Genomic DNA, 20,674 nt, shown 5'->3' with positions numbered 1-20,674 from the left:
CACCAAACCAAAATAACTTCAGGAGCAATAGTCAGTTTTTAAATTCATATGAAAGCTTTATTAGTTGTTCCATGCACAATTTAAGAGATGAGACAGGTTTTCAGACAATTTGGGGAAAAACAAGCCCTATTCACCCGGCTACTCCGGGCTCCCACACTCCTCTTCCTCCCAGGAAATTACAAATTAGAGGAGTGCAGGGAGGGGAGAGAAAAGCAGTAATTTATGAAAACACAGTACACCATAATTTTGCCATTTTCCTGCAATAAGGATGGCAAATGATTCATGGGGAAAAATGAAATATATTCCCCTGTCAGCTCAATAGATCCAAGATTTACAGCTCCTCGACTTGGACAGGAACAGCTCTGCTTGCATAGGAATGAATTGCAAATCAGTTAATTGGAGAGATGCAAAAATAATAAATGAATCTGTGCAAAATAAACGGAGCAACAATTCGGGAGAGCAAATGAAGGGCAGCGTAGCCCTGGGTTTGTTCTGGGGGGGGGGGACAGGGACCTCAGCGCTGGGCACAGCACCCCGACCCTGCTGATTTTCCAGAGCAGTTCAATTCCAGCTGCAGCAGCTGGACAAGCACAGCTGGCTGTGGGGGGCAGAGCCGAGGGTGCCTCCTTTGGCCAATACAGGCACTGGGGGAGAGGAGAGGGGGATGTGCATCCCACCAGGTGATGCACAGCTCACCTGGGAAACGTGGGGTGTGTGACCCCATCCCTCCCTCCCTCCCTCCATCCATCCATCCATCCATCCATCCCTCCATCCATCCCTCCATCCATCCATCCATCCATCCATCCATCCATCCATCCCTCCATCCATCCATCTATCCCTCCATCCATCCATCCATCCATCCATCCATCCATCCCTCCATCCCTCCATCCATCCATCATCCCTCCATCCATCCATCCCTCCATCCCTCCATCCATCCCTCCATCCCTCCATCCATCATCCCTCCATCCATCCCTCCATCCATCCATCCCTCCATCCCTCCCTCCATCTCTCCCTCCTGCTGTGGGGGGCACAGCTCACCCGGGCAGTGTGGGGTGTGTGACCCAGCCCTGCACATCCCAGCTCACCTGGGCAATGTGGGATACCTGCCCCAGCACGGAGCTGTCCCAGCAGCACGGCCACGTCCCCAGGGGGGTGGCCTTGTCCCCAGCACCTGCCTTTGGTTCCCACCTGATGCGGGAACACCCAGCTCGGGCCCCGATTATTAATGAATTATTAACGCTGCTTTGATATTCCCCATCCTATTTCTAACCAGGCTGCAGCAGTCACACCAGGGGCCATAAATCTGAATTTCTGACCCGTCCAGAGGAACTGCCCCCAAAACTCCTGCGCCTTCCAGGAGCTTGGCATGAGGCAATTCTACTGCTGCAAAGTATTTGGGATAAAGCTGATCACAGCAAACATTCTTTGCCTTATCACTTACACACTGTGGATTAGGGAAAAGTCCGTAATCTCTGCAGCTCCCCTCCGCTCTGGTTCATTCCCACGTGGAGGGAGCTGCTTGTACACAGCCCCTGCACCAGCACAGCTCCCTGGCAGCTGCGCCATATCCCTGCTACAAGTGTAAATTAAGCCACGAAATAATCTGGAGATTATAAAGATTGTGCTCACGCTGCTAACGGCGCTGCTGACTCCCTGACAGGGAAAATGGATCTGCTCCGTCAGAACATTCATCAGCACGTGGCAGCCCGGGCTCACCTGACGTGGAACACGATCCAGGGTTGGGAAATCTCTGCTGTTCACTGATTTGGGCCAGGATCAAACCCATTCGTGTGTGGGGACTGCTCCTGGCAGTGGAAACCCAGGTGGAAAATGGAAATATCAGCCAAACCCCCGGGGGCTGCTGCCATTCCTGAGAGGGCAGGGCAGGATTCCTTCCCTGTCCCCTCCGCTCACTCCTCACTTCCAGTTTAAACTGCAGAGCACTCACTCTGAGCTAAGAGGGGAAACTCGGGCTCTGTTCACCAAACACATCCATCCCCGCGCCCTCCTTCCCAAAGAAACTTCTTCAGGGAGACTCCGAGGTATTTCTGCACCTGCCACAACAAACTGGCAGCAAAAGGAGGCTTTTAACCAGTTTTATTGATTCATGCTTTCGGTCCTTAGTTAAAAACAAGGCACATTAAATACATCCTCTTATTGCTCAATAAACGCATGCGGCTCATTCCAGATACCAAAGGTAATAAATAATGGCAGGAGAACACCAAGACCATTACAAAAATGACCATCCAGCTTCAAACACAGCATGGAACAGCCCAGGCTGCAACAGGAACCTGGCAACAGACCTAAGTGCCACGAGGAAACGTGCAGTGTGTCTATACACGTATTTATACACACCCAGACACTGCACGGATCTCCCCTCCCCACAGGGACGGGTTATCTAAAATACAAAACACCCACAGAAAATCCAGTCATCTTTCACTTCACCAAAAAAGAAAAAAAAAAAAAATTCCCACTCCTGCTTTTCCACCCCAGATCGGCACAGCAAGACAGTGACATCACACAACTCTTCCCACAGTACATTCACAAAAAGAACCCCACAGAGCAAAGGCAACACTCCTGCAGACAGAAGGAGGGGATAAATCAGCACTGCAGAGTTTTCCAGGTGCAGAGGCAGCTGCTGGGGGAGCACATGCAGTTGTCCCTGGCACCGCAGGCCCGGCTGTGCCGTGCAGGGGAGCAGGAGGTGACACAAAGCAAATCCATGCCCAGGGACACACACACAGCCAGGAGAACCCCACAGTCACATTCCAGATGCAAGATTAGCAACACAGAAATTATGCTTTGGGTACAACACAGAAATCCTGCTTTCCAGGTACATTCAGGTTATTATCTTAACAATGCCGGTTAGAGATGAGTGGAGAATTTCTCTTTAAACTGTACAAAAGCTGTTCAATAGTGAAAATATTTTTCTTTACAAAAAACCTGTTCAATATATTGGAAATATTTTTTTCTTCACGTGGCCTGGAAAAGGTCTCGTGACTTTTGCTTTGTTTTTTATTGTTGGTTTTTTTTTTTTTTTCCCCTTAAACATTTGTTAATAGTAGAATCCTGAACCCTTTCCCTCGCTCACGGAGCCAAAATTACTGAGTGTTATACATTCACTTCCCTCCATCCTGCAGGATAGGTGGAACCTGTTACTGTGGGCTTGGAAACACCAACATTCCATCCTTCACCCGAACATTCTGGAGCACAGCTCAAAAGGAAAAGCCTACAGGACCACAGGAACAAACCCCTTTGCTCATTAGAACATCCTTGTGGTGCCAGATGTGCCCCCTCCTCAGCCCCTGCTCCAGGCACAAAGCCAGAACCTGAACAACATCTGCATCAAAACACCAACTGAACCTGCAAAAACCATCTGAACCGTTTTAGGAGCTCACCTTAGGTGAGCCTTGCCCTTTTCTCTTGTATCTACTATTTTTCAACACCTGAATGTTAAATGTTTCTTTCTAAGGGCTCTGCTTCTGCAGCCGAACACGGCCTCTGCACTCTGCTAAGCATCTCCATCTGTGTCTCTGGGACCATCTTCCCTGGTAAAACACCCAAGGAATCCCTGCTGTTCGCTCCTGCCCTGTTATTTTCCATCAGTGGACTTGGCAATACCAGCTAAATACATCAAATTTTACTTCAGCAGAAATTCTGGGAAGCGAAGTTTGGTTTGAGGTGGAAATCGCTCTGCTCAGGGAATACAGCAGATGCCAAATCCAGCAGCAAACCAGGTTTCCCTGCCTTGTTCTACACCAGGCAGAAATGTCCCACCTGATCTCAGCCCAATCCAGCAGCAGGAGGACAACAGGCAGTGCTGGAAACAGCTCCAGTGAGGGCTCCATGCTTTGGTTTTTTCATTTAACCTGCTGAGAAACAGCTGCTTTGTTTTTTCTAGAAAAGTTAGTAGGATGCAAGACACACACTTTGTTTTTTTTTTTTTTTCACTGTGTTTGAGCATTTTAAAATTAATTTAAGACTGTTGTGCTACCAAAACCTGCCCGGTCCTACAGAGCATCAGGGTTTGCCCCAGACTTGCAGGAGTCTTTAGCGTAAAACGCCTTTTGCCTTTATTTCACTGCACAAAGCACCACCTGCAGACAATGCCATTTATTAGAGGCAGTTTATTTGTGTTAACAGGGGAGCAGGGATGCTGTTCCCAGCTTTCAGCTACATTATTACCTCGGGTGATTAATCCGGGTGTCTTGTTTTCCAGCTGGAATTTCTGAGTGGCCAAGTACCGGCCCCACTTGAATAACAGGGCAAAGCCACCACCCAGAGAAGGCTCAGGACAGGTCTCCACCACCCCCACCCCCAGGAAGTGCCAGTTTTGTCCCTTTGGAAAGGCATCTCCACTCCAGAACATAGCTTTCCCCCTCCTGCTCCTTGCGGCAGAGGCAGAAGCAGCTTTGAGATTTTGCATTTGCAGAACTCTGTGCGTTTAAGGGCAGGATTCACTCTGAGCACCGTGTGCTCCAAAGGTGAAGGTGATGCAAATGCTCCTGCAGCTGCATTCCTGAGCCCCTGCGGGGACACCCTGGGGCTGCAGGACCCCACCCCAAGGTGACACAGCAGGGACACTTGGGGCTGCAGGACCCCACCCCAAGGTGACACAGCAGGGACACCTGGGGCAGCAGGACCCCACCCCAAGGTGACACAGCAGGGACACCCTGGGGCTGCAGGACCCCCACCCAGGGTACACAGCAGGGACACCTGGGGCTGCAGGACCCCACCCCAAGGTGACACAGCAGGGACACCTGGGGCTGCAGGACCCCACCCCAAGGTGACACAGCAGGGACACCTGGGGCTGCAGGACCCCACCCCAAGGTGACACAGCAGGGACACCTGGGGCTGCAGGACCCCACCCCAAGGTGACACAGCAGGGACACCTGGGGCTGCAGGACCCCACCCCAAGGTGACACAGCAGGGACACCTGGGGCTGCAGGACCCCACCCCAAGGTGACACAGCAGGGACACCTGGGGCTGCAGGACCCCACCCCAAGGCCAGGTACCGGAGCATAAGGGAACCATTACTGACAAGGACAAACACAGCGAAGTCTTTAGGGAGGGCTGCAGCGGGCTGGGCGCCCCGGAGGGTCCCGGAGGGTCCCGGGCTCAGAGCCCACCCCCGCTGCGGTCCACGGGGATGGGCTGCCGCCGCCGCAGCTTCTCCTCGGCGCTCTTCATCAGCACGGCCAGCCTGCTCCCCGACACACGGCCCTTCTGGATGGCGCTCATCAGCTGGGGACACGGGGACAGGGGACACGTCACCCCGGGCTGCCGGCCCCTGCCGGGCCCCGGGGAGGAGCCCACCCACCCAATTCCCACCCTGCAAACCCAAACTGCGGCTCGTTCCAGCTCCCGGGAACGCCAGAGACTGCTCTGGACAGCGTGGGTGGCAAGTAGCAAACATGATCCACTTGGAAGCAGTGCAGACAACGCCAGTGCACGCAGCCATCGTCACTGGGGTTTTTCCTGTGACACTTCTGAATGTGGGATAACCCAGCAGTGGCACGGGCTTTCTTTGGTTATTTGTAATACCTGAAGGATGCAGCTCACAGAAGATTCAGGATTTTTTTTCCATTTAGGAAGGAATTGTTCCCTGGGAGGGTGGGCAGGCCCTGGCACAGGGTGCCCAGAGAAGCTGTGGCTGCCCCTGGATCCCTGGAAGTGTCCAAGGCCAGGTTGGACAACTGATGTAATGGAAAGTGTCCCTGCCCCTGGCTTGAAGTAGAGCTTTAGGGTCCCTCCCAGCCCACATCATGCAGGGATTTCATGATTCCTGATCCACCACTGATCCCAGACCTGCCCTTTTGCACCCACATGCCTTTCTCTGGAGAGACAGTGTACTTGACTCCCACAATTCTTTCAAATCCAAATTCCTTTATAGACTTTTAAAACTAATTTGCTTTTAAGTCCTGGAAGCTGGACTCTGCTCTCTCCCAGTGAAAGCACACTAGTGCTAAGATTTTAGTTAATTCTCTTTTATCCCATGGATAAAGCCAGCATTAGAGCTGAAATTACCTGCAGCCAGCTCTGCAGAGAGCGCTGGGGAAGCAATCCACGCTTGCCAAATGCAATTTCTGACTCCCACTGACTGCAGGAATCCTTCAGATTCCTTCCCCCATGGGAAAAGCTGCTCCTTACACCTGCAGCTGGACCTGTGCAAATGTGGAGTGTTCTTCTCCCTGGTCCCCCTCCCAGCTCCAGAGGCCCAGGGAGAAGGGCAGGCACAGACAGGGCTGTCCCTCCTGCCCAGTCACCCCCCTGGGCCACCAGCCTGCCACAGCTTGGGGCAGGGTGGTTTAGAGGAACGGGATGGCCTTAAAGGCCCCTTCCCACTCAGACCAGTGTGGCATTCCATGATTCCTCCTGATTTAACAAGGGGCTGTTGCCTTTACCTCCCAACAGCAGCTCCCATCATTGCCTGGGCACTGGGAGCTCCAGGGGCTGCCAGGGCCACCCTCTGCCAGCCCACTGAGCTCCCCCAGCACCGTCCAGGGGCCCAGGCCAGCCCTGCTCTGCTCCCACCTCCAGGCCAGGCAGCCCCAGGTACAACCTGCTCTATTTTCCAACACAAACCTCCACAAATATTTGCCCATGGCTCGCACAAGTTCTGCGCTGAAACGCAATTACTTGGAAGTTTTCAGAAAGCAAACACCCAAGTATTGGCCACTGACTTAACAGATCCATTAAAAAATTAAACAAACATTTAATGTATTTTGCTCCTTCCATGGCAACCCCAGCTGATTCCAGTGCCACCCTCCCTGCTCAGCCCTGAGAGCTTCCCTGGAGCAGTGAGAGGCACAGGAGGGGGCTCAGCCCTGCAGTGGCATCGCTGCTGCTCTGGAGATGTGCAGGAGCCACAGGGGGACACAGCTTTGCACAAACAACGGTCACACTCACACCCCTGAGCCCTGCCTGGCCTTGGCATTGTACAGGGATGGGGTAGGGCTGGCAATCCCCGTGACACTGCTCAGCCCAGCAATAAAACCCCAGAATGCCCCAAACCCCACAGAACAACCAGTACTGGTTGTTTCAACTCCTCAACTGCCGTACCCAACCCACCCAAACTGAGGTTGACTCAGCCCTGCAGGAAGGCTGGGCTGTCTCAGTGAAAGGTTTCCAGTGCAGGTCCAGGGCTGTGCCTTTCCAGCAGCCAGAGCCCCGCTGGGCTGGTCTCTCCCATTTGAAGAGACCAGCAGCAGCTCCCAAAGCCATTGGTTCTCCTTCCCCCTCGTTTGTTTGGTTTGGTTTTCCCCCTTCCCTCGAGTTCACTGCAGCTCCTCAGCTCAATTGCTGCATTTTAGGCAAATAAATACTCCTTTTTGCTAATGCTGGACACAACCTGTGAAAATTTTCTGCATTTAGATTCAACAATGCTGCTCTTATCCCCAGCTCATCTCCAGAGAGACAATTACCATTTCCTTTGCCTTGATCTTGTTTGTTTAACTTGACACAGTGAAGAAAGGGCTGACATTGACCAAAATCCCCAGCATTAATTTCTCTCCTGTTTGGCATTCATCATTGCCACCAGGCAGGGGAGACATGGCAGGCTCTGAAATGCCACCCCAAAAAAGACTCCTCAAACACCAGCCCAGCTGACAAACTGCACATGCAAAGGGAGCAGCCTTGGGTTTGCTTGAAAGCCCCCCAAAAAGCAGATGCATGTCATTTCTTTCAGAGAGACTGGGACAAATTAGCCGATCCAGGAGTAAAAATGGGCTGTAGAGCCTCGATGGGCTCTAAGTACAAGCTCATTCTTTATAATATTCAGTTTACTGAATATTATAAAGAATTAATTAATTCCTAATTTAGTTTATTATTATTATTACAGTTATATTACTATTTATAATTATAAATATTTGGTTATTTAGTTGTTCATTATTCAGTTCCTAAGTTTACTCATTTTTACAACAACCCTTACAGCTGTGGATAATGTCAGTGTGCACACTTGTGCCATGCACCTTCCAATGGACACCTGTATCATCTTTAATATTTTTTTATATATATATATATATATATATATATATATATATATTTATATATATTTATATATTTATATTTATATATAAATATATATATATATATATATATATTTATATATATTTATATATTTATATTTATATATATTTACTCATTTTTATAACAACCCTTAACAGCTATAAAAATAGCTATTAAATATAAATATAAATATAAATATAAATATAAATATAAATATAAATATAAATATAAATATAAATATAAATATAAATATAAATATCTATTTATAAAAATAAAACCAGCTATTATATATATATATAATATATAAAAAAATTATATACATATATACTCATTTCTATAACAACCCTTACAGCTGTGGATAATGTCAGTGCGCATACCTGTGCCATGCACCTTCCAATGGACACCTGTACCATTTCAAATATATTTAAATGGGATTTCTGGGCTTAAAATGGCAAATTCAGATCTGGAGTGGGGCATACTTTGTAAATTGGACCCGTTCTTTGAGTCTGACTGGGAAAAAAAACCCAACCCCTGATTTCCAAGCTGCTTGAGGATGGTTCTGTGTGCCCCTGGTGTCCAGCCCAGCCCTAGGCAAGGGGAAGGATTCCCTGGCTGTGTGTTTGCTGTTTAAAGCCAGGAGCAGCAGTACCTGCAGGAACTCGTTGAGCTCCACCTGCCCGTTCTTGTTGAGATCCACCTCGTTGAGGATCTCGTGCAGGGTGTTCTCGTCGATCTGCACGCTGATGCTCTGCACGGAACAAGCACAGCACAGGGGGCTCAGCACCCTCAGCCCCCACAGGGATCCCTCCCAGAGGGGCTCAGGAGCACGGGGCAGCTCACCTGCAGCACACGCTGCACGTCCACGATGGTGATGAAGCCCTTCTTGTCCTTGTCAAACATGTGGAACCGCTTCTTGTACCTGCCGGGGAGGGGCTGGCAGTAAGGGCTGCCCGGGGGCTGCAGGGCACAGCAGCACGGCAGCTCTGCTGCCTCACTCACCTCTCGATGTCTGAAGGCACTAGGCTGATCTCAGAGCTGTCTGTTAACTGGTCTGTTTTCACTTTGTAGCCCATTTCGTAGTACAGAAACGTTTTAGCGGTCTCAAGCTCTTCCTACAATGAAAACACAAAACCTTGGTATCTGCGCAACAGCAAGCTCTTACCAAAGTATTTATTTTTTATACTTTATTATTAGCTTCTTCCACTGAACCAGTGCTTCTCTAAGGTCCCAAAATTAAGCAGATGGCAGCTAGAAAGTATCCAAAAGTTAAACTTAGGCACTTTTTACTCTTGGAAAAATGTATCAGGCTAGTAAAGACTTCTAATTTCTGTGTAAATGCTTTCAGTACCATCCACACCTTCAGTCACACACAGTCCGTCTGCCCCTTTCAGGAAGAAATGGCCTTTTTAGGCCAGGCGTACAATATGTCATTTCTCTCCCACTTGATATCTTAGTGTGATGATTCACCCAGCTGTCCAAAATCAGGAAAAAAAATCAGGGAGCTCAACACCAGGCAGGCTCTTTATGGTTACAGGAGCTTCCTTTGCTGAGGCAGATCTGCTGAAAAGTGTCAGTGAAGCAAAATAACTGACAGGAATGGGACAGCAATGCCAAGCCTGCTTTCATTCCTAAGGCTGGGGAGCAACAGGAGACAGACCTTCCCCTTCCCCTCCAGCCCCTGGCCGATCCCAACCCACTTCACAGCCATTTGATAAAGTCTTCAGAACTTCAGAAATGCACCAAGTGACTCATTCTCCCGGGAATAAAACATCACTTGTAGTTCTCTATTCAACCCAGACGGTTAACAAGGAAATCCCCTCCAAGCAAAACAAACCGGCCCCGGCTGAAAGAGGGCCCTTTGTACCTTCTTCTTCTGCTCACACCAGTTGAGCTCCTTGCCCATGATGTCCACGATCCTGGGCAGCGCCTCGTGGGCAGCCTGCACGTTGAGAAAGGCCAGGCGGGTGCGGCGGGAGATGATGTCCACGGCCGTGCGGGCGTACTCCTTAACCCCGTACACCACCTGCCGGGGCCAGTGCACGTCAAACACACACAGCCCGCAGGACAAAGCAGCTCTAGCACCCGCTAAACCCCGAGAACAGGCCTGGGAAAGCTCCTTTTCCTCGGAGCATTCTACAGAATCCAGCCGGGATCAGACGTTTGTATATGAAATAAAAAATGGGCGCTATATAAATATTTAATTATGCATAAATGTATTAATGCGCGTATATATCGACACATGAACATAAGGTGTGCTCCAGGCACAGAAAAAATCTTGGCCTCCCCAAAGGGAAGGGCTCAAGGAGATGTTTCACAAGGCCACTAACCTAGGACAGAATCACAGAAGGTGACATGGTTTTCCCACGTACCTCAGCTTCAATGTAAGGAAATTCAGACACCAGACGTTTCCCAACAATGGGCCACCTCTTCCCTGTCACCTGGGCTATTTTGGCCACCTCAAAAGCCTTGCCCCCGTAGGTGGAAGCCAGGTGCTGAGCCACCTGTGGGGAGGAAAACAAATCCAGCACGCTTTGAAAGCACATGAAAGACACATTTTCCTCGACCATTCCCTCATCCCGCAATAACAAACAGGCTGCCAGGGGCGCTGGAGTGTGACAGTGTGGGAGGAGAGCCTGTGCGGTGGAGGCTGGAGCAGCACTGCCCTGCTGTGTCTGGGCCACCAGGACTGACACCAGCCCTCTGCCACGCTGCGATCACGGCTGGTGCACAGCTCGTGGGGGGATCCAGGGATGGCCGACTGGCAAGTCAGAGCATTTTTAAGCAGGAAACAGTCAAGTTTAGGAGGAAGGAAAAAGGGGAAGATGAGGAACAATTACTAGCTTTATTTCTGTTAGAACTATCTCTGCCCCAGCTCCCATTGGGCCCAGCAGACCTTTGTGCAAGTTCTGCTGGTGTTTGACTTGGGGGAAGCCCAAACCCCTCCACCACAGGAAGCCGGGGCTCACCTCACTTTCCAGCCCGTAGTCCTGCACCAGTCGGATGTAGAGCGTGGGGCTCCAGTCCTGGGCCCCCTCCAGCTGCAGCCCCATGGTCCGGCAGGAGCCAGCCTTCAGGCTGTGCACACGGATGGCCGTGTCGATGGTGTCCCGTGCCATGGCTCGGTACGTTGTCCACTTCCCACCTGGGGAACACACACCCTCCTCCTTATTTGGGGAAAGCAGCAGCAACACCAGCTGTTACACACTACAGACACATCTGTGCAGTTCTTTTATCACGTGATTCGTGCCAGGCTTGCTCCAAGCCAGTCCCCGTGCCACTGACAGAGCAGTTTCTGGCCACAGAGGCTGAAGAATTAGCACGGAACAAGCTTTTTGTTGAAGCAGCCTGGGGAAGGCCAGCAGAGGGGCAGCTCCAGGGAGCTCCCAGTACCTGCGATGGTGATGAGGCCGCTGTCGCTGACGGTCACCACGTGGTTTCGGGACAGGGACTGCGTGTCCTTGGAGTCGGGGTTGGTCACCAGGGGCCGGATGCCACTCCAGGCTGCCAGCACATCTCCTCTTCTCACTGTGCAGAGTCACACTGAGGCAGGGCCAGCCCCAGCCCCGGGCTGCTCCACACCCTGCTCGGCCCTGAGCAACCCCCAGAGCTGGGGAGAGCCCCCAGAGCCAGGGGACAAGCTGGGCTATGGAATCCCAGCATCACTGAGGCTGGAAAAGCCCTCCTGGCCATGAGGCCAATTTGTACCAATGCCCACATTGTCACCAGCCCAGAGCACTGAGTGCCACCTCCAGGTGTTTTCTGGACAGCTCCAGGGATGGGGACTCCAAACCTCCGTGGGCAGCTCCAGTCTGACCCCCCTTTCCATGAAAATTCTTCCCAATGAACCTGAACACTCCTTACATCACATTTCATAAACCAAAATAAAGTTTGTTACACAAGTGTAACATTTCCTTTCAGATCTTCCAAGCTCTTCCTCTAGCTTGAAGGTTATTATTCCAAGATCTCCTCCTGACAAGTCATCTTTACCCCCAGCCTTCACCCTAAGTGCAGCCGCCAATTTACATTATACTGAAGTCTTTGGAACATGTTTTTAGTACAACTTTCAAATGACCGATAATTGAAAAATCACTAAAAGGGTGTAAAAAAACATCCCCCCAAAGAACAGGGAATAGATTTCCGAAATCAGTGGTGCTCTGCCAGCGTGTTTAACCTGCCAAAATGAAGTGTTAATCACAGACACAAGATCCTGTATTAGGGTTATAAACTAATGAAACTACAGAAAGCAGCACGCGTGACGCTGTAATTAAGCAGCTGGAAGGTGTCCAAGCCTGTGGAAGTTGATAACCCTGGCACTGGCTCTGGCAGCAGAGGCAGGGCTGTGGAGGCTTGATACGGGCAGTGCTGTTGTTATTTCAGCTCCAGCCATCTATAAACTGTAATTGCGCAGGAAAACCAGCACAGGCCCAGCTGGGCTCAGCCAGAGGGACTGAACAGCTCCGAATGTGCTGCTGGAAAATGCGTGGGAAACCATGGAATGGCCTGGCTTGGGACTGACCTTACAGCTCATCCCATCCCACCCCTGCCATGGCAGGGACACTTCCACTGTCCCAGGCTGCTCCAGCCCCAGTGTCCAGCCTGGCCTTGGGCACTGCCAGGGATCCAGGGGCAGCCACCGCTGCTCTGGGCACCCTGTGCCAGGGCCTGCCCACCCTCACAGGAGAGGATTTCATCCCAATATCCCATCTAATCTCTGTCCTATTCACATTCCCATCTCCCTCCCTGGTCTCCTGCACTTCCAACACCAACTGCTGCTCCAGACACTCAACAGGAGCTTCCCTGGACACTTTCATGCAACATGCAGACATCAACTCTGCCCTTCAGGAAACAAGGAATGGAGCATTTCCCATCTCCAGACAGCAGCTTTTCCTAAACCTGTGAAGTACGTTTCAATGTTCCCACCTGAGTGCTTTTCAGATTTATTTTAATGCTGCAGCAGAAACGCAGCAGTAGAAAAGCTTCCACGGAATAACTGAAATAAACCAAACCCTCACTCTGGAGGAGAGACGGCTGCCCAGGGCAGTGGTAGGGTCACCCTCCCTGGAGGTGCCCAAAAAACGAGTGGATGTGGCACCTGGGGACGTGTGTTAGTGGTGACGATGGCGGCGGTGCTGGGACCGGATGATGTGGAACAGCAGCACTGTACAGCTCATGTTCCCAACGCCCAGACCACAGCCACCACAGCTGTCAGCCACACAAAAGCTCCAGGCAGCAGCACAGCCCAGGCTGCATTCCCCCAGCCCTCCGCAGGGCAGGATTCCCCGCGGTTACCTTCCACGTCGGCGCCCAGGTAGTTGCGCACTTCGCTGAGGATGAAGTTGATGTCCTCCTCGGTGGGGATGGGGTGGGAGGTGACATCCGTGGGGCTGTCCGTGGTCCCTGCGATCGTCATCTTCTCCCAGGGCAGGAAGAAGATGACTCTGCCGTCGCTGGTGGCCGGGTCCAGCAGCCCCATGTTGTCAGGGCTGGAAGAGAGGAGTGGCCTGGCTCAGAACGGGAACGGGGCGGTGACACCCGGGGTCTGTCCCTGCACCCCCAGGACCCAGGGAAGGACCGGGACACAACACCTGTTCTCAGGTGAAGGAGTTAATTAATGAACAAATAATGGATTTCACGTGTGGCCAAGACACGGCTTTAAACAGATGTCCCAGAAGTGTGGGGAAACAAGGCCCGTGGATGTTTCAATGCCATAAAATCACAGTGGTTCCTCCAACCTGCCTCCACAGTAAAGGTGGAGCAGGAGGGGTGAGGGGTGGCAACTGAGAGGAAAAAGAGAACAAAAAAGAGAAATGAAGACATTTAAGGAATATCCTTCCAGTGACACTAAGCCTGAGTTTGTCACCAGCTGCCACTTCAGCAGGAAGGAACACCCACAGACTCCCGAGGGACTTGGACCAAGGAACGTGCTCTGAGTGCTTCCAGCCCTGTGGCCCTGAATGGGGAACTGTGCTTTGAGGAAAAAAGTCATAAGAGACTTGGTGGCTGCTGCTACTCAGGCATTATTCATTCCTTCTGCCAGTGCTACAACAGAATGATTCAGTACAAGGACGAAAAACTGCTTTGGATAGGAGATTTTAATTCACGTATCAGGTTTTTCTGGCGTAATGTAAGAAAGATATCCACGGGTACAAACCCACTACCTCCTCACGGCTTATCAAAAAGCTCTGCTCGTACTTCAGAAAACAAAAGGCTTTTATAAACACTTCAAAGCAAACAGCTTTTATGTAGGAAAACACTGAAGTGCCCCTTTTTTCGATCATTTTTACTTCAAGGACTGATGCTGACTTTCACTGAAGGTGCTGCAACTCCCTTTACAAAGGTGTGCAGTCAGGTCAGGGCTCTTCAGCTGCTCCCCCGCTGCTGAGATACAGAAGCACAGGAAGGAGAGCAGGAGATGCAGCTTTAGGTGGCAGTTAGGGACTTCAGAGGGGAATTATTCAATGGACCCAAACCCTAAGGCAGCGTCTGAAGGCAAAGACCTGCTTGGGTGGGATTTCCCTATTCAAGCTGAATCGATACAAATTGCATTTTTAAGAAGCCTGAAGTGATTACTGAAGGGAAGTTGGCAATATCTGGCAAGGCTGGGAGAGAGGCTGAGAATTTCATAGCTAGCATGTATATTAGACCCATTTTAGCTGATATTTATAGACAGCTTAGGCATATGGTGGCAGAGGTACAATCTAATAGGGGAAGTCAACACAGGTTTGGGAAAGGTAAATCACCTCAGACAAATGATTACTTTTTAAAATGAAAAAGCTGTTGATTTAGAGACAGAGGAAATCAGAGGTTTAATATACAGTATCAGAATTCAGAAACTTTACAGACATTTTCTCCAAAGTATGAAATTTTTTTTGATGCGGTTTCATAAAAACTGTTGAAAAGAAGGAAGGGAAACAAGCAAAGACTTCAAACTAAGTTTTCCCACAGCACCTCTGGACTGAAGTGTTTTAGACTGCACAGCAAGTGCCGAGAAAGGCTGAAACTGTTTTCCATATGCCAATTATTTACTGAATCACTGATACCAGCTACCCTGGGAAGCTCTCTCTCCATGCCCTTTGCCGTGCTTTTTCCAGCTTATTTAAATAACTAAAGAACCACCCAAACAAATGCAAAACAAGGCGTTTTGCATCAGAAAGAAGCATCTTAACACCCAAACACTGGCCTTCCTGAGGCCCCAGGAGTCATGCTGCTGCACACCAGGAATACCTCTGGAACAACTGGTTTTATGAGGCAGAAATTCCTACGATTCCACCACGGATGGGAGAAGGAGGTAAGAGCCACGCAGCCGCAGCCGCCGTGGTGAGGTTTCTTTTTAATGATGGCTAAAATGGGCAAACTCAGGATTGGAAACTCCAACCTGAAGCATAAAGCAATGCCCTCAGAGAGAAATGTAGAGGCAAAAGGTCTGGGAGATCCATGGAAGGTCTTGGATCCACGGAAGATCTCCCCTTGAAGAAGCATTTGACCAAAGCACCACAAACGCAGTTAAAGAATGATAGAAGGTGACTCTCCATAGAGAAGTAAAGTGCAACAGGCAGGTTTACCTGGAATGTGGAATGCAGAGCAGAGAGGAAAATTCCAGAAACATCTGAAACTGGTCAGAAGGGAGAGGAAAAAGCCCTGCCTTCACAGACACATTCCAGGCAGGAAGCCTGATTAACCAGGGGAGGAATTCTGGGACTATTAATGAAGGACATCAATGAGCAAGAATCCCATGGGGAGTGAATGCATTAGGTTAACATTAGTTTTACAAAATCTTGACTATATTTATAACTTAAACCCTCTAGATGTTAAAAAAAAAATCAGTTCGTGTGACTATGGGCCAAAATCCTGTAACACATTCCCAGGGCACACGTGGACATGGTGAAATGCCAACCTTCCTGTGCTGAGCAGTGTTCCTTGGCACCAGGAGAAGGAAGGCCTGGTACAACCAAGATTAAATCCCACGAGTGTTTTCTATTTAGCAGACAGCTCCCTGCTTTCAGCTATCCCACTCCAAGGAAATTCAGTGCAGTTTTATCTTATCAGCTGTGCTGTGGAGGCAGTGTGTGGGCAGATACTATTTTCCAAGGAAAGTAATGCCCACATGCTGACATACACCGGGGAACATGGAGAACAAGAATTCTCCACATTTCCAATTAAAATTATTGGGTTATTACAGAATAAATAAATCAGAGCTCTCAAGCATATCCAGCCATCTTCTACTTCGAATTTACCAAGTGAGTCCAGGTTTTAAAGCTTTGCATGTTTTTGTGTAGGGCCATAAAGCTAATCACACCCATCCTTCTCCTAGCATATGAGGAAACTGGGATTACAGCCCATTTCTCCACATTTTTAGTACTTTAAAGCAGCTATCAGGTCATTTTATCATTTTTCATGGAGAAAGATACAAAAAAGAAAAAAAAAAAAAAAAAAAAGACCAGAAGAGAATGCAGGGGTGATTTTACACCAGGCCAAAAATGCCTCAATTTTACAATGTGTGGTGGTGTCCTGTTGGGACAGCTGTGGCAGAAACACCCCCTGGTGCACTGGGAGGCTGAATTCCCATTCTGAGGGGGCTGTGGAAGGCATTACTGCAAGGGCACTGTATCAACACAACTGGGCTAAGTCCATAAAGGGGAATTTCCATTAGGATGCTAATGACTTCAGGAACCAAAGGTAATATTTGAGTTCCGACTGACAAGGCTGGCTCGGGAGAAGGGGATTTGGCTTTGCACAGCAAACAGGGAGAGGAGCAGGAGACTGCAGGGAGCAGAGTGCCACAGGAACCCCTCCTGGAACAAGGAGGGCACGTCCTGTCCACCAAAACCCCCACGGGTGGGTGGGTGGGTGGGTGGGCTTGGGATTACAGCAAACGTGGTTGTGTTACCCTGAGCTACTTCTACTGCCTGTGATAGTAATTATTATTACTAATTACCCTGCCCATTCTACCACTTATTCTGTGCCTCTGCACTCCTGTTTCCTCTGAGCAGAGTCACTGCACAGGGAGTTTCAGATCTAAAGGCAGGCAGTGGAACAAGATGATCTTCAAAGACCCTTCCAACCCAGAGCGCTCTGTGATTCCATGATTTAACAGGACAAGAGATTCTGTATGAAGGTGCAGCCTCCCTAGAAGGTTTTACATGCTCCTTGTTTTCCTGAGGGGGTGACCAGGCAGCAGCACACTCAGCTCAAAGACATCACTGAAACAGGTGCTTTCACAAGCCTGGGGATGTTCTGCCTAAACACCTTCTGCTTCAGCAGAGCCCTGCCTTGGGGAGCTCTAACTAAAAGCTACACGGCCTCAGCCTGTTCTGAATAGATGAAATTGTTCTCCTCCCCGGCACAGCGCCAGGATCCTCTTTAAAAACCACAAATAAAAATCAGAATCACACTGTGCACTCCGAGGGGCCGCACGGCCAGCGGTGCATCCCTCCCAGCTGATTTATGCAGCAGCAGCAGAGATTACAAATGGTGTTACACGGGCAGCAGGCTCCCTGCGCCTCACCTGTAATAACCAGGCATCACGATGTGCACGCCTGCACTGGGCTGACAGATGTTGGGCACCTCCTGATCATCCATTTTGCGGACTGAGTCTGTGAAAGGTCCCGTGGCATTGATAACACACTTGGCTCTGACATCGAACTCCTTCCCTGGGAAAGAAAACAGTATCAATCACAGACACCATTTGTTTCCTGCTCACCGATGCTCTTTGTTATTCATCTCTCTATGAAGTCAACCTACTGTAAAGTGTACCCTTCGTGTTTGAACACAACAGCTGGGATGGGTTCTAAAAATTAACTGCCTGTGCACCCAACACCAGATTTGAGGGAAAATGTTTTAGAGTGGAATTCCAGCTTATCTGTAAGGGCAGGAGAGAGGCGGGCGGGGTGGAAGTTGCTCAGCTGAAATCTGCCTCTCAAGAAGAGAGATTTCAGTCTCAGCCCGCAGAGTTGGTAAATGGGATTACTACTGTACAGCACGGAGCCTTTACAATGTCATCTTTGCTTGACAGAAGGGCTGGGATGGAGAGCTCAGTCTGGCCTGCCAAAACACTGGGGTTTGAGTGAGAAATGTGACAGAAGTGGAAGCTGAGTGACACTAATGGCACGGGCCAGGAAGATGGCTCCTGTGTGGGTTCAGGGCTGTTTGCAGATGGCAATGGCCCCGCTCCTCCCTCCTGGGTTATCCCAGGGTGTCACTGTCCCCTGCAGTGCACACCCCGCAGACCCCATGCACCCCACAAACCCCACACTTACCTGTGACCACATCCCTGCAGTGCACCCTGCAGACCCCACAGAGCCCACACTCACCGGTGATGACGTCCCTGCAGCGCACCCCGCAGACCCCACAGACCCCATATACCCCACAGACCCCATACACCCCACAGACCCCATACACCCCACAGACCTCACAGTCACCTGTAATGACGTCCCTGCAGCGCACCCCACAGACCCCACAGACCCCATACACCCCACAGACCCCATACACCCCACACACCCCACACTCACCGGTGATGACGTCCCTGCAGCGCACCCCGCAGACCCCACAGACCCCGCAGACCCCGCAGACCCCACAGAGCCCACAGACCCCACACTCACCGGTGATGACGTCCCTGCAGCGCACCCCACAGACCCCACACACCCCACAGACCCCACAGACCCCACAGACCCCACAGAGCCCACAGAGCCCACACTCACCGGTGATGACGTCCCTGCAGCGCACCCCGCAGATCCCACAGACCCCGCAGACCCCATACACCCCACAGACCCCACACACCCCACAGAGCCCACAGAGCCCACACTCACCGGTGATGACGTCCCTGCAGCGCACCCCGCAGACCCCATACACCCCACAGACCCCGCAGACCCCATACACCCCACACACCTCACACTCACCGGTGATGACGTCCCTGCAGTGCACCCCGCAGACCCCGCAGACCCCACACACCCCACACACCCCACATTCACCGGTGATGACGTCCCTGCAGCGCACCCCGCAGACCCCACACACCCCACACACCCCACACTCACCGGTGATGACGTCCCTGCAGCGCACCCCGCAGACCCCACACACCCCACACACCCCACAGACCCCACACTCACCGGTGATGACGTCCCTGCAGCGCACCCCGCAGACCCCACACACCCCATACACCCCACACACCCCACACTCACCGGTGATGACGTCCCTGCAGCGCACCCCGCAGACGCGCGTCCGCCCGCCGCCCGTGCCGGGGCTCTTGAGCAGGTGCCGCACCTCGGTGTAATTGGCGGTGGCAGCGCCGTAGCGGGCGGCGGTCAGCGCGATGGCCAGGTTCATCCGCGCGTCGTTGTGCTGTCCTGCGGGGAAGGACAGCCGTCACCCGCAGCCACGGCCGCGCTATGGAAGCGTGTCAGCCCCGATCTGTCACAGCTGTCCCTGTCACATCGCATAGCGCTGACGGCCGCTCGCTGCCGGGCTCGGCGCACGCGGGGCCGGGGCTGCGCGGGCACCGCCGCGCCCCACGGGGCTCTGCCTGCCCCACCGCGGGCCCGGAACGAGCGGAGGACAAACCACCTCTCCCTTCTCCTCCGTAACCCTGCCGTCAGCCGGGACCCAATTATTATGACAATACAACTGGTAGTAGCCAACAAGCGCGATGACCAAGCGAACCCATGACACTCGACACCCAAAACATCCTTTTAGAGACTGGGCCAAATTTAACTGTTTTTGGGTTTTTGGGTTTTTTTTGTATATTCCTTTGAACTTCCCAACATGCAACATAAAAGCGCCCAAAAAAGAAGAATAAGTGGACAAGAATTAATGAAGGATTCTTAACATATATCATTAAAGATTTATTACTGAAATTCCCTCGTTAAAGAAAACCAAGAGAGAGGTGGAGGGGACTGTGAGGGGAAGATGATTAATTACTCTGAAATACTGGCTTCACCTGAGACTTTTCCTATTTATTATTGCACTGAAGTTGGAGGCCTGGATGCTGGCTGGAAAGAATTACTATACATTGAAGGGGCCAGGCTCTGTGTGTCCTGAATAATTAATTTCCGAGCAGGCGAAACTTCCTGAGGTACGGTTCACTTCCCCACCTGTTTGGACCACTCCTATCACAGACGATACTGATAAAGTGATAAATTTGTAATAGATACTGTAGGTGATTTATGTTGCCAGCATTCCCAGCATTTAGTATAAATGGTTTATGTAAAGTTTGGTCCTTCGGATTCTGCCTGCGCAAATCTCCAACCCCTGTGCAAATCATCTGCTCCCAGCTAAAAGGGCAAAGTTATAAAGATGGGATCAATGGCCTCGCAAGCAGCACCTCCCCTCCCCAAACCCCTCACTCCAACCCAGCCCAGGCTGTGCAGTGCAATCCGTCTTCAGCTGGGAGAAAAAAAGTTACACAAAGTGTACAGGAACGGCAGCATGATAAAGCACCCATGAAGAAACAAACAGTAACTCCAATTCCACACGGCAAACAATGCCCGGAATCAGCTGCAACAACGGCAGAACAGCAAAACAACTGAGCAAGATGTCAGGAAAAGTTGGGGATGCTCCATCACGCGAGATCCACGGGAGGGAACAACCATCGGTCAGAGCTGGCAGGCAAAGCATTCAGTAACTGCACGGGCACTGCTGCTGCTGCCGTGGCAGGGAGGGAAAAATGACCTTATGA

General features: G+C 50.9%; 1 protein-coding gene across 1 annotated transcript in view; it reads right to left on the bottom strand.

Annotated features, from left to right (window-relative positions):
- Positions 1-2,080: 2,080 nt before the first annotated feature.
- GPD2 (glycerol-3-phosphate dehydrogenase 2) overlaps positions 2,081-20,674 on the bottom strand; it is a 49,927-nt gene continuing 31,333 nt past the window's right edge. Inside the window, exons 7-17 of the mRNA XM_066190494.1 lie at positions 19,182-19,346; positions 17,513-17,657; positions 13,297-13,490; positions 11,398-11,532; positions 10,974-11,149; positions 10,377-10,508; positions 9,872-10,030; positions 9,007-9,119; positions 8,848-8,926; positions 8,657-8,755; positions 2,081-5,244 (exon numbers count right to left, since the gene is read on the bottom strand). Coding sequence (XP_066046591.1) covers positions 5,119-5,244; positions 8,657-8,755; positions 8,848-8,926; positions 9,007-9,119; positions 9,872-10,030; positions 10,377-10,508; positions 10,974-11,149; positions 11,398-11,532; positions 13,297-13,490; positions 17,513-17,657; positions 19,182-19,346 — 1,523 coding nt within the window. The 3' untranslated portion in view covers positions 2,081-5,118. The remainder of the gene's footprint in view (positions 5,245-8,656; positions 8,756-8,847; positions 8,927-9,006; positions 9,120-9,871; positions 10,031-10,376; positions 10,509-10,973; positions 11,150-11,397; positions 11,533-13,296; positions 13,491-17,512; positions 17,658-19,181; positions 19,347-20,674) is intronic.

Source organism: Chamaea fasciata, unplaced genomic scaffold (assembly GCF_029207755.1).
Source record: "Chamaea fasciata isolate MVZ Bird 193981 ecotype frontalis unplaced genomic scaffold, bChaFas1.0.hap1 SCAF_8, whole genome shotgun sequence".
Classification (NCBI taxonomy): Eukaryota; Metazoa; Chordata; class Aves; order Passeriformes; family Sylviidae; genus Chamaea; species Chamaea fasciata.
The sequence above is the reverse complement of the archived record's forward strand: the minus strand, read 5'-3'. Positions and strand labels throughout refer to the sequence as shown.